The 14,274-nt window shown below is 45.7% G+C and overlaps 1 protein-coding gene across 3 annotated transcripts in view; it reads right to left on the bottom strand.

Moving 5' to 3' along the window:
* The window catches only part of SMOC1 (SPARC related modular calcium binding 1), a 136,080-nt gene extending 131,719 nt beyond the window's left edge, over positions 1-4,361 (bottom strand). For 2 of the 3 annotated variants that reach the window (XM_037127255.2, XM_037127264.2), the window contains exon 1: positions 4,000-4,361. In XM_037127255.2, the coding sequence (XP_036983150.1) occupies positions 4,000-4,098 (99 nt within the window). In that variant the 5' untranslated portion in view covers positions 4,099-4,361. The remainder of the gene's footprint in view (positions 1-3,999) is intronic. The other variant, XM_037127270.2, reaches the window with a different exon arrangement.
* Positions 4,362-14,274: the final 9,913 nt, after the last annotated feature.

Below are 14,274 nucleotides of genomic sequence, written 5' to 3'. Positions count from 1 at the left end.
TTCCTCCTCCTGTCCTCTTTAATTTTCTTTCTTTAAAGTTCGCATGTCAGTTCCATCAAAATGTTTAAAGCAAGTTCTTGACCTAACACATGAGTAGCATCTCAGATAAATGCCCCACGTGGAAAAGAAGGGTTGTTTTCAGGCACACAGATAAAAAGAGAGACATCCATGCAGACACAAGGACCCACCCTGGCCCTGACGTGAGGCAGGCTAGTCCAACAGAAGGGAACGGTCTAGAAGCTGCTTCACATTTGGTGAAAGCGAGGTAACAAGGAAAAAAAAGGCTTAGGGTGGAGTTATGCCTGTTTCCTATCCAAGTTTGCTTGCTCTCCTCCCCCAAACCTCCCGTAACCACCACACACACTTATTTTTAAACAAAGAACGAAAGCCTTAAAATGAGAAAAGAAATCACTTGTAAGTAACCAATTTCAGGTTCAAATGAGAGCAGAGGGTCCAGCTTGGAAATCACTGTACGGTCCAATTCATTGCCATAAATATTTACAGAATGCTTTGCAGTGTGACCAACAAGATCTCTATTCTGCCCTCGAGGGTTTTCGAGCTTGTTCATTTAACAAGACAGGATCATGCATGAAGTGCCAGAGGGGCCGGTTAGTGCTAAAAAGATGCAGATGCTGGCCTGATTTCAAGATGCTCACTGTAGAAGATTAGCAAAAGTTAGAACACAAGTGCACCAGATACAGAAGTTGGTAGAAGGTGAGCGTGACTAATTCTAACCAATAAGAAAGTTCCTAGAGAGGGAAGCAGGAGCTGGATTTCGCAGGACGAACCAAATAAGCAACAAGAGAGAGAACAAATAAAGAACAGACCGAAAACACAAACTTCTGGACCTTCCCATTTTCCCCTATATCTCAAATTTCTTAAATCTATTTCCTGCCTTTGGTCCTGCTAAAACACCTAGAAAGTGGTACCTATCCATCACTGTAAATGCATGATTGGCGTTTACTTGCTCATTCCACCAACACCTACAAAGTCAATTCCTTGTGCTGAGCTCTGGGGATACACTGACAGACGGGATGGGCACAGTTTCTGCTCTCACCCAGCACCAGGCTTTCAAGGGCAGACAGAGAATTAGACAAAGACAGGCTTGGCCTGACCATCAGCCAGACTCCATTGGCCCAGGAGAGCCCCCCCCCCACCCCCAACCCATTCTCCTCCTGAAAACTTTTCAGTAAATTGTACAAGATTAAAGAAACGGCTGCCTCCTCAGTAATTAAAAGGATCCTGACCACGTCCCAGGTAGTCATGCTGCCCAGAGCTGAGAGACCAAAAACTCAGGTGCTTCCGACATAATAGCCTCCAATCTGATACTTGATCACTGCTGGTTTCCAGAGTCAAACAAATGTCAGGAATTTTGTGAAGGCAGGAAGCAAATAAGGGGGCAAAGATTGGGGTCTAGGCCTCGAGGGAGCTCAATTAGTGAGCCAGATAAAGTTAAACCGAAAGGGCATGCTCTCGGTTTCCTAGAAAGCCAGCTGGAAAAGATGCCAATCCTTAAGCCTCTGTCACTCAAAAGATTAACAGAAGAGACCCAGGGATGCCCAAGGGAATACTGCAATAAGCCAGATGTTTCTGCTCTTCGTATGACACTGCCACACTTCAGAGGCCACCAAGAAGAAGCATAAGAAAACTGTAGTCTTTTGGAATATGTGGAAACTCAAAGACATCACCCTTTAGAGATACAGACACCCAAAAATATTGTTATATTTACAGACTTGCCTCACATATCTGGGTTCAGTATTTTCTCATTGACCTATCTTCCTTTAAAGCAACAGCATCCCTAGTTCAACAAACACTCCTTGCAGCTGCCCGGTGGTGTGGCAAGCACACAACCTGTAAATCTGTATAAACCATGGTTTGGTTCCCAGAGCTACATATGCACCATGAGTGTTTCAAGCAAGCCATTTAGCCGCCCTGGGTTTCACTCACAAAATGTTCTCCTAAGCATAAGCAACCCCGGAAATATCAATACCTAGCCCAAGTGTTCATAAATGGTAGCCTTATTGTTGCCTATAAACGCACTCAGGTAACCACATGCTCAAGACAGCAGCTTCCCCTGGGTACACTCTAAACATACACACACACACACACACACACACGTGTGTGTGCATGTGAGGGGGAAATGCAGCTGGGACACACACAAACCTATTTACAGTTCCTATTTATGTCCTACCATTCCTGTCAAATTAAAAACTAAAGAAGCTGGAGGGAAATCTCACCAATGCCCCTATTTTCCCCTGAAGCCCCTAGTTTTCCCTGAGAAGTTGCTCCCTCCAATTTCAGGAGTCAGGGAAGGAGAGCCATATGGCTTGAGACGCTAGACATGCCCAGCAGCAAAAGAGCCCCCCACCATTTGTCTCCGGGCCTCTCGTGTGGGCGGGCGTCCAGGTTTCAGCCGGGGTGCTCTGGTCTGCATCTCTGTCTTGACTGTTCCTAATTATTGGAGAGAACACCATGGCTCTCCTGACCTCAGAGTTTAAGAGCTGCGAGTCCTAATATCAAACCAAGCAGCTTCATTTAAAAGGCATCCTCAACTGCATCCATAAAAGTCACTCCCGGAGCCCTTACTTGCCCCAGCTTTGGGAATGCCTGCTGTCGAGGATTTATGACACGCCCTGGATCTAATCTGCAGCACTTTAACTGCTGCTGTTGCACATCTGGTCATAAAAGCAAGGGCCGGCCCAACACGGGGACAAACACTTTTCTTTCCTAAGTGGCTGCAAATCTGATCTCACAGTGATAGCTGGGCTCGGATGTAATCAGCCAGCATCTGGCCAGTCATTAAAGCTCGTCAAACTTTGCAGGGCTTTTGCTCCCCACACGACAGCTATAAAGACTATAAAGACGATTCTCATAACAGCAATGAATAAAGAACCTGCAATCTGAACAGGTGGGAATGAGGCCAGGCCCAAGGATACCCAGGAAAGCACATTTTGGTTAAGGAGCCAACCTTGTTTTTACAAAGATCATAGCTATTTCATGGGCCCCATGATGCCTGTTGAGGCAAGCAGCCACCCTGAGAGGCGACTGCCCTGACATAAGCTAATTCTTGGTCAGAGATTGTCTGATTACATGAACAACGAGGTGGTTTAATAGTCCATTTTTTAAGGCAGTGGAATTCTTCATTAGACCAATGGAGGGGAGGCAATAATCTAGACCAGCAATGACCACAACGTCGTGGGTTCCAGGAGAGTTTACAATGCCTCGGACCGCCTGTCCTGTGCACAGAATTGGCATGTTCCATATCTTTTAGGAACTCCAATCAGACCAAGGTTCAAAAGTAGCCCAAGCTCCCAGCCCACAAACCAGGGGAAGAGACCCTTGCACTCCGTGCAGCCCCTTTCCACCACCTCCCCACAGCCCTCCCACCTCTAACCTCCTCCAGGGCTGTGCCCAGCAGGAGGGAGCATTAAAATTATCTGCTGTGGGTTTTATGAGCAGCGATCGCTGTTTAAAACAACAACAACACAAGGTCCTTGTGTGGCTCTCTCGGGTAACTTAAAACTCTGGAGGCAGAGCGGCCCCCCCGCCGCCTGCCAAGAACGCCAGCGCTCGGAGCGGGTGCAGTGTGAGACCACAGGGCAGCTCTGCGTGAGCGGAGAGCGAGCCTCTCGGACGCAGGAGGCACTTCTGAGGGTCTCAGAGAAAAAATGCCTTGGGAGAAGAGATTGAGAAAGAAAACCCACCAGTGACAGTTCAGGGGTTTGGGGGCTAAGCAGAGTCAGTGCTGCAAGAAAGAATTGGGGGTGGGGGACAAACAATGGGAGAAATTTTTATTTCGGCAACTTCGCCAAGAAGCCCGCGGGAGACTGAGTAATATGTGTGTGTTGGGGGGGTGGCAGGGTGGGAGGGGACCAAGGCCTGACACCTCCCTTACCCCTTACTCTTTCCCCTTTCTCCCAACCCCCTCCCGAGGATGAGTGAGGGTGAGTGACCTTCGTCTCCCTCCGCAGGTGGGCGCGCGGCTGGGGAAGCACTTACCCGGGGGCCCGTGGTGCGGTGGCTGCCAGCCGGAGACAGCTGCACCAACACTAGCAGCAAGTGGGGTGTGAGCAGGCGGACGCAGTGCGTGGGCAGCATGGTGCCAGCGGGCTGCGGGCCGGGGTCTTGGGCTCAGCCGGGCGCACCGCTGCGCCTGCCTTGCTGCCTTCCTTCCCTCGGGGGCCCTGGCAGCGGAGGTGCAGCGCGGGATGGCGGAGGCTGCGGGCAGAGCGCTCGGTCATGAACCGCGAAGGAGGGAGCTGGAGTCGAGCGTGTGCTCTGCGCGCGGTCGGCAGTCACTCAGCTGGGCCAGGTCCCGGCGGCAGCAGGTTGGATGCCAGAGCCTGGGCCATGGGAATTCCCGTTATAAACTCCTGTGAGGGGCGGGGCGGAGCCCGTCCTGATTGACGGGTCGAGAAGCCCGTAGCAGCCTCCCCTCTGGCAGGTGAAAGCCAATGGGAGAGAAAAAAGAGGGGCGGTTCTCGGTCAATCCCGCATAGAAGAGACACCCGGTTGCTCAGGGACAGATGGGGGTCAAGAGGAACTTTCTGTCCACCCTTGTGCCGAAGAAGCCTGAGAGCTGCAGCAGCCTTCACCTACCAGCATGCCCACCCAGCTCAAAACAATGCCTTAAGCACGAACAGGTTTCAACAGGAGTACCTGAGTGGTCACAACAACCCAAAAGACAGGGAAAATACTCCTAGCCCCATTTTTCTGATGACAGTACAGGGGCACAAAGGAGCTGAGAAATCTGCTTACCCGCTGTTTCAACACCAAGAATCAGAAAGTCACTCACTATACGACCCCTACCGGGCAGGCTGTTACCAGCCTTGGGAGTAGGGAATGGACACATTCACTTCTTTTAAAGAAGCTTCTGGAGGGTGACACTCAAGTTCTACAGCGGTTGCCCCAGGAGAAGTGTTGAAGAGACAAGGCAAAGCACCGCTGGGTATCCGTCCCCTAGGGAGAGTCCCTGTGAGTGTGAGGTAATGGCCTGCAGGGGACCGGTTTGTCTTGGCCTGGCAAAAGTGAGTCAGCTCTGTATGGAAAACCTACAGATGCAAAGTGGTGGGCAGGAGCCAGACCTTCAAACCGAGTTTTCCCGTGGGAATCAGGCCTAGAAAATGTTTACAGATTGTTATGGCTTGCTCTTGCTAAAACTCCATCACCCTGGTCTAAAACAACAAGTGTATATTGTCTATCTTCAAGGTAATTTCCAAAGCCTGTATGAGCTCTCCCAAGGACAGAGCTAATCAGCTCATTGCCATTCCCCTCTGCATGTTATTTTCATTTTCTTGGTTGTACCTAAAATGTAGACAATAATACTCTATGTAATAGATAATAAATCTTTCTATGATGTAAGACCCCAGGAAAACAATAAAAGTCTGTCTAGGCAAGGGTCAGGGCGCTCCCCTCTTGAGGGAGTGGCCGAGGAACCATAGGCACTCTCCCCTTGAGAGAGTAGTCGTGCCTGTTCCCTTTTTCCACACAGGATTGTCGTTGCCTGTGCATTGATTCTCATCATAAGCCACAACAGGTGGACTCTGCTGGACAGGGTCTGCCACAGTGGCCCACTTGTGGATCTGTGGTGGATCTGGGATTGGAGCCCAGGCATTCTGCCTGGATCCCTGCCTTGACCTGGAGGGCAACCTCTCTGTGGCCCAGGAGCCCTGGAAGAGGGGGTCAAAGGGGCCCTCATCTCCTGGTGCAGGAGAAGGCATATGTGGGTGCAAAGGCCTCAGAAGTGAGTCAGAGGGGGAGGGGAGACCTCTCCTGGGTGCCTGACCCAGTTGGATAGGACAGCACAGCAAAGGGCCCAGTAGAATGTTGGAAGGCTTTGACCAGGGTGGTCTCGAGAGGACCCTCTCGGGTACTGCCACAGTGTCGTACCAGCCCCAAACCAGAGCAAGGTGTTCCACTGCATTCACCCAAGAGAGCCATGGTTTCCCTTCTTGTGTGGAGCACAACCCTTTAGAATTTACTCCTGTTGACACGAGCCACCCACTTCATGAGGAAAAATTATTCTCTCCAACCCTAGCAGCAACAGCAGCGCTTAACTTCCCCTCCTCGTCTGGGCCTGCATGCCAACAACTTGCCCGCTGGATTGTATGAACAAGCTCCCCATCCAGTTCCCCTGTTCTGTTTTGCCCATGCCCCTTGCCCACCCTTTGCAGCCTCCACCTTGCAGCCAATCATTCTTCCAAAGAGCAAACCTAAATGCATCACTTGCTTGCTGCTTGAAAGGAGTCAACTGTCCCAGCACCCTCAGATTGAAAAGCCCAGACTAGATGCCGAAACACTAACAAAGTACTTGAGGTGTTCCCAACAAAAATAAAGCACACCTCCAAGAGAACTGCCTGGCTTCCTCTGCTGGGAAACAGTGCAGTGGTCAGACAAGCTCTCTGGAGCTAGACAAGATGGGTTCAAATCCTGGGTCTGCCACCTAGTGGTATAACCTTGCACAAGTCACTTTACTTGTCTGGAGTCCAATTTTCTCCTCTGTAAAATGGGGATAAAAATATCATCCACCTCATGAGTTGCTGTCAGATTTTTTAAAAGATGGAGTATATAAAGCCCTTAGAATGGCTAAGTTAGAAATACCACCATCTGGCAAGTAGTAGATAGATTCAACTACTATTTTGCAGGAAGCAAACAGATACTCCATGAGACAGTGACTTGCCTGACATCATTTGGCTTGTAAATGACATGTGAGATTCAAGGCCAGGTTTTCAGAGTCTAACTCTGTGATAACCATGATGTCCCATCTTCAGTGCCATAGGGTTAGACATTCCCTGTGTGCTCCTTGGGAACCTCTTCAGGGGCCTGACAGGCACTGAGACTTCCGAGCTTCAGTGAGCTCCTGGGAAAGAGCGTGGAAGCAGCAAGGGTCAGCCCTTCCTGGAAACAGCCCTTTTGATCCGGCATCCTGGGAATTTGTCCAGCTGGACTTGTGACATTTACCCAGCACTACTGTGCCTCCTGCAGCACTTACATCAATCCCCATGTGCCCACCTAAGTGTTGACCTACCAAGGGCTCCACAGGATGGAGATGTTACCACTGGGTTCAGCAGCCCCACAGGTTTGTCCAGACTCTGCCACCTGGTTACGTGAACCCCCAGCAAGCTGGTCAACTTCTTTCTGTTGCTGGAATTATTGAGAAATCTGTTGGAGTAAGTAAATATGTTTGAGATGGGCCCCCAGGATCTGGCAGCACCAAACACCCAGGGAAAAGGCATTGCAATAGTCCTTTCCATCCATAACACTGCATGCTGCTTTCCAGCCAGAAAGCTTATTTCCAAGTGGTCGCTGGTCCAAAAATCTACATTATTCTGTATTTCAACCACGTAGTTTAGTTTAAAATATGAGCAACTGCTTTCCAGTTACTTTGCTCAGCAAGTATTTTCTTTCCCTCAGGTTGGCATGCAGGGCCTGTCATAACCATGGCCATCATTCAAATGATGCATTTCTTCTCCCAAAGCCTCCCAAGTCCAGAAAAGGTTCGAAATTCCAGGGAACTATTAGTCTCAAACAGTGTCTCTCTGCCAGGCTCAATCTTCTGATCCAAGCAAAGAGTGAAATTGACAAGTTCCTTCTTTCCCTGGAGACAGGCTTACAAATAAATCTAGCTATCGGGCATGTGGTCTGCCCAGTTCCAGCCGTACAGTCCTGTGGGACTTCTATTTGCAAGGGGATATTTCAGTAGAAGAAAAAAAATACTCTATATCTTATATTGAGGCCTAAGGGCCTCAAATATTTAGTACTAGCCAGGAATGCCCATTTCAAACAAATCTGTGTTTCTGTGTAATCCAGAGGAAGTTTGCTCTGTGTCATATTCAGAATAAAAGTTTTCCATTCATTTTAACAGGCACTTTGATGCATCTCCTTCTGTATCCAGCACATGCTCATCATTATGAGGGGTCTCTGGATGCACACCCTGCCCTCTGAGAGTTTACAGTCTAAGATACAAAGCAGACAGACACTTGGAGACTGTATTTCAGAGCAAAGGCTGAGCCGTATTTTAGGGACTCAGAGCAGAGACCCACTATAGAACTCACGGGTAGGGGAGGTCCCATGAAGAAGGCAGATTCAAAATGGGGCTTTGGAGAAAGGTGCTTCTATAATATAAATATAGCTTGATTTACATTTGCTTTATTTGTGACAACAACTACAAATAGAAAAGGTGAGTTTTGTCTAAGGTGCAGGACTCTTAAAATAAACTACTGAGCTCAGAAGCCTGGGTCATCAACAATCCTGGGTCCTGTTTCTGGACTTACCACAAACTTGCAGTAACACTTAGCATTGGTCTGGGGCAGGTATTATTAGTCCAATTATGCAGATGAGATTGATCCACAGAAGTTAACTTTACCAAGTCAGTCCTTAAGTTTTAAATATACATCACAGTTCACACACACAATGATAAATATGTGAGGTGATGGGTGTGTTCATTAACTCAGGAAGGGAACCCTTTCACAATGTATACATATATCAAAACATCACATGAGGACTTTCGGTCAAGATGGAGGCATAGGTGGAAATACTGTACCTCCTCACACAACCAAATTTAAGGACAACAAAGATTTAGAAACAAAAACGCAACCAAAACAGACAGAAAATGGAACTGCACCACAGTCTGACAACAACAAACCATTCATCCAGACCAGTAAGAGGGGCAGAGTCAGCAGCCAGTAGAAAGGGGTCGAGGCAGGAAAAAGCGGTGGCTGCTGGACTGACCCAGGCACGCAGGCAGCGGTTGGTAGATCCCAGGTGTGGGGTGGCAACAGGCAGACCCAGTGAGGGTGCAAGGCGCTGGCTGACTGCAGTCACACATTCACAGGCAGATAAACCAGGTAAAAAATTGGACAGTGAGATAGACCGCACAACACAGGGCCCTAGTGCTGGGAAATAAAGCCTAAAAGCACCAATTAGAAAAACTTTTGGGGGTTGAGGTGCCAGGAGAGGCTCCCAGCCTCACAGGAGAGTTTGTTGGAGATACCCACAGGGTCCTAGAATGTACACAAGCCCACCCACCTGGGAACCAGCACCAGAAGGGCTCAATTTGCTTGTGGGAGGTGGCAGAGGAGACCAAGATCCGAGAGAGAGTGGAGCAAATGCCATTGCTCCCTTTCTGACCCCGTCCCCACACACAATGTCACAACTCAGCAACTGGGTTGACCCACCCTGGTGAACACCTAAGCCTCCACCTCTCATATGTAACAGGCACGAACAGACCAAAACATTATGGTCAAGCAGAAGAACAACTCAAAGCCCCAGAGCCAATACTTCTAAGCAACAAAGAGATAGCCAACCTATCAGATGCACAGTTCAAAGCACTGGTGATCAGGACTGGTTGATTTTAGTCACAAATTAGATGAAAAAATGAAGGCTACACTAAGTGAAATGAAGGAAAATGCACAGGGAACCAATAGTGATAGAAAGAAAACTGGGACTCAAACCAATGGAGTGGACCAAAAGGAAGAAAGAAAGAATAAAGAAACAAGAATTCAAAAAAATGAGGAGAGGCTTAGAAACCTTCAAGGCATCTTTAAATGTTCCAACATCCAAATTATAGGGGTACCAGAAGGGGAAGAGGAACAGTCACAAGTGGAAACCTTATTTGAACAAATAATAAAGGAGAACTTCCCCAATCTGGCAAAGAAAATAGACTTCCAGGAAACCCAGGAAGCTCAGAGAGTCCCAAAGAAGGTGGCCCAAGGAGGAACACACCAAGGCACATCATAATTACATTAGCCAAGATTAAAACGAAGGAGAGAATTCTAGAAGCAGCAAGAGATAAGGGGACAGTCACCTACAAAGGACTTCCCATCAGACTGTCAGCTGATTTCTCAAAAGAGACCTTACAGACCTTGGAAAGAAGTATTCCAAGAAGTATTCCAAGAAGAAATCCAAAGACCTACATCCAAGATTGATCTATCCAGCAAAGCTTTCATTTAGAATGGAAGGGCAGATAAAGTGCTTCTCAGATAAGATCAAATTCAAGGAGTTCATCATCACCAAGCCATTATTATATGAAATGTTAAAGGGACTTACCTAAGAAAAAGAAGATACAAAATATGAACAGCGAAAGGACAGCAAACTCACAGTTATTACCAACCACTCCTAAAACAAAAGCAAACTAAGCAGACAGCTAGATCAGGAGCAGAACCATAGAAGTGGAGATCACATGGAGGGTTAGCAACAGGGGAGTGGGAGGAGGAGAAGGGGGGAGAAGATACAGACTAAGTAGCATAGATGGTAGGTAGAAAATAGACAGAAGGGAGGGCAAGAATAGTATGAGAAATGTAAAAGCTAAAGAACTTGTGATACATAGACATAAACTAAAAGGGGGAATGGGGGGTGTGCAGGATAGAAGGGAATGAAGGGGGGGAAATGGGACAACTGTAATGGCATAATCAATAAAATATATTTTAAAAAATCACATGATATACTTTAAATGTCTCACAATTTTATTTGTCAATTACACCTAAATAAAGATGCAAAATATGCATGAGAAAAATTATTACAGTGACTTAAACCACTTATAAGCTTATTTCTCTCTTTTGTACACAAACTCCCCTCAAAGTACAGGGTAGCTTCTTCCAACCCAGGGCCTCTCTAATATTGCTCTGCCATACTTAATAAGCGGTTCCTACCTCATGGTCCATTCTAGCTGCTCATCACACCTGTTTTCCCATCAACAGGGAGGACAAAGGGGAAAAGAAGAGCATGCCTCTATCTTTAAGGACACTTTCCAACAGTCACATTTCATTTTATCTATTGGCTAGAATGTCATCACATCTACTTTCAAAGAGAGCTGGAAAAAATATATAGTCTTAGCTCAAGATAGCCAAAGATTTCCAGCTAAAAATCAGGGTTTATGTAACTAAGGAAAAATAAAATACTGTGGACAACTAGCAGTAGGGGCTGTTAACATTTGACAGCTTGAGCTGCCAAATGAAAAAAACATGGACAATGCAATGGAGTCCAAAGGATTCAGCTGTGACTTCCCTCTAGCTCTGCATGTCCAGCTCCCTCATGCTGAAAAATATTAACGGTTTGACACCCAGACTCTTTCTTTTAGATGTAATTGACATATTACATGTATTAGCCCAAGGTACAAAACATAATGATTTAATATTTGTATATATTGTGAAATAACTACAACAGTAAGTCTAGTTAACATGTCACCTCATAGTTACAATTATTTTCTTGTGATGAGAACTTTTAAGATCTACTCTCTTAGCATCTTCCAAATATGTGATAACAGCATTATTAACTGTGGTCACCACGCTGTACATTACATCCCAGGACTTATCAGGAAGTTTGGAACTTTTGACCCCCTTCACCCCTTTGCCCATCTCCACCCCTCACTTCCAGCAATAACCAATCTGTTCTGTGTTCGCTTTGTTTTTAGATTCTATATTATCAGTAAGATCATACTGTGTTTGTCTCTCCCTCTCTCTATGACTTTTTTCACTTAACATAATGCTCTCAAGTGCCATCTATGTTCTTACGAATGACAAGACCTCCTTCCTTTTTATTTCTGACTAATATTTTATTATATGTGTGTGTGTGTGTACATGTGCCACATTTATTTTATCCATGCACCCATCAGTGGACACTTAGGTAGCTTCCATGTCTTGACTATTGTAAATAATGCTGCAATAAAAGTGGACACAGATATCTTTTCAAGTTAGCATTTTGGTTTCCTTCAGAAAAATACCAGAAGTGGAATATCTGAATCACATGATAGTTCTATTTTTACCCGAACTATTGATGCCTCAAAAGTTTGCTTCTGCTATTTCCCTCTTAGACACCTTCAGTGGGAGGAACCAAGAACATACAGGGATGAAGCTCAAGCCACATTGTGCCAGGGTGGCAAGAAAGGAGCCCCTTAAAGAGACCAGCAGTCAATCATGATCACCAGGAATGATGCACATCTTTGTGAAAATATTCTTGCCAATCTAGTTCTTTCCCTCCCTTTTCCACCTACAGGAAATCTCTCTTTTTACTTGGTTACTTTTCTATGGCCTGCTTTCAAAATTATTGATAATAGCCCTGGCTGGTGTGGTTCAGTGGATCGAGTACTGGCCTGTGAATCAAAGAGTTGCCAGTTTGATTCCTGGTCAGGGCACATGCCTGGGTTGTGGGCCAGGTTCCCAGTAGAGGGCATATGAGAGGCAACCACACATCAGTGTTTCTCTCCCCCTCTCATTCTCCTTCCCCTCTCTCTAAAAATAAATAAATGAAATCTTTTTTAAATTATTAATAATAGTAGTAGTAATAAGACAACTTTGCAAATGCCAAGTACACAGACCTTAAGCACATACTCTGGCATTTATTCTATGAAGTAGCTGCCATTATTGCCCCACTTTACTAAGAAAGAAACTGAGATTTTGGGAGGTTATGTAACTCACCTAGCCAGAAACAAGTAGCAGACTCACAACTTGAACCCAATCTACCTTATGCTACTAACAGAACTTTTTGCTAAGTACTTTCCCCATGTGATCTCATATCCTCAGGCCCAGTCTATGTGGTCAGTAGTATTAGTCCCATTATGCAGATGAGGAACTGAGGCTTAATCACAAAGGTCAACCTTACCAAGGGCGGTCCTGAAATTTTGCATGCACATCAAAAGTTTTAGCATCCTCTTAAATTTATTAGTTTTAGAGAACAGAAGCACATGCTATGTTATGTATTACTGAAGGTTAACTCTTATTTCCATATGTATGAAGTTTCCCAGCTTACCTGCTTTAATTTTCATTTGCAGGCTTCATTGGTTTGTATTATTACACTGGTGCCCACAAGGCAAGGAGCCTGTTCCATGTCTTCAGGCCCATAACCACCACAGCTGAGTACTTCAGAGAAAGCATTGTTACAAGGATCCCATTCAGTGTAGGATTTAAGACTCCATTACAAATTATCACCATTTGGTTCTAATGCATTGGCACAGAGACAAACCAGTCAATCGAACAAATGTCATTGCATCCCACCTGTGTGCCCAGCATTGCACTAGGCACTGGGTACACAATAACAAAGGGAGAAGGCGACTGACCTCCAAGAGCTTACAGTTTAATGGGAAGACAGACATTAAGCAACTAATTATTATTAATTCACTAATTACAAGTGTTCACAGTACTTACTACAAAGATGTACAGGGTAGTTATTAAAAAGACAGGTAACTCAATCTAGAGGGTCAACTTTCCTAAGGATGTGATGTTTAAGCTGAACAAAGAGCAAGGGGAAAGTATTCTGGGCATGGCAAACAGCATGTGCAAAGGCACGGAGGCAGGAGAAAACATGGAACTACATTTGCAACGAACTGGATCACTCTTACTCCTTTAAGTCTCAGTAGCCCAGAAAAAATAGTTATCATTATTTACCATTTGGGTCTGATGGTCTCATTTATGTTTTTTATATTTTTAAGTCACTTTAAAGAAGTAGGAATAAAGGAATAGTGTATTCATTATCTATTGCCACATAACAAATTACTCCCAAAACTTAACTTAATACAACAAACATTCTATCATAGTCTCTATGGATGAGGAATCTGAGAATGGCGTAGCTGGGAGGTTCTGGCTCAGGGTCTCATGTGAGGTTTTGGTCAGAGCCAGCTTCAGAGGCATGCAACCTTTGCAGTCATGCAAAGCCCCACATTTGGCTTAGTCCTCTGCTGTTGTTGTCTTGAAATTTTTAACAATTTTTGAACAAGGAGCCACCCCCACTTTTGTTTTGCATTGGACCCCTTAAGTTACGTAGCCAGTTCTAGTTGCAGTCAGCCTATTATCCAGGGTTACCATCATCTATGACCGAAAGGCCCGCTTCCAGTCTCAGCCACATGGTTGTGGGCTGGCTGTTGGCCAGATACCTCCATTCTTCTCCATATGGGTCCTCACAACAGAATAGAAGGCTTCCCCACAGGGCCAGTGATCAACCAGAGAACCCAAGAAGAAAGCCATAGTCTCTTATAAGCTCATCTCAGGAGAGACCTACCATTACTTCTGCCATATTCTATTGATCACACGGACCAGCCCTGGTATGAAATGAAACAGGAATATACACAGGTGTGAATACCAGGAGGCAGGCATCGGTGGGAGCCACCTTGGAGGCTGACCACCACATGTAGTGAAAAACTACTTTGTTAGAAATGTTAATAAGAATGTAAATATAATAAACTCAACATTATATTCATTATATTCTATATTTTTCTAGTTTTAAAGGTAACGTATGTGAAATAGACAATAAACTTTGATTGAGAGCATTTGCTCATCAGATGTC

The sequence above is a fragment of the Artibeus jamaicensis genome, unplaced genomic scaffold, assembly GCF_021234435.1.
Source record: "Artibeus jamaicensis isolate MK-2021 breed Jamaican fruit bat unplaced genomic scaffold, CSHL_Jam_final contig_851, whole genome shotgun sequence".
Lineage (NCBI taxonomy): Eukaryota > Metazoa > Chordata > Mammalia > Chiroptera > Phyllostomidae > Artibeus > Artibeus jamaicensis.
The sequence above is the reverse complement of the archived record's forward strand: the minus strand, read 5'-3'. Positions and strand labels throughout refer to the sequence as shown.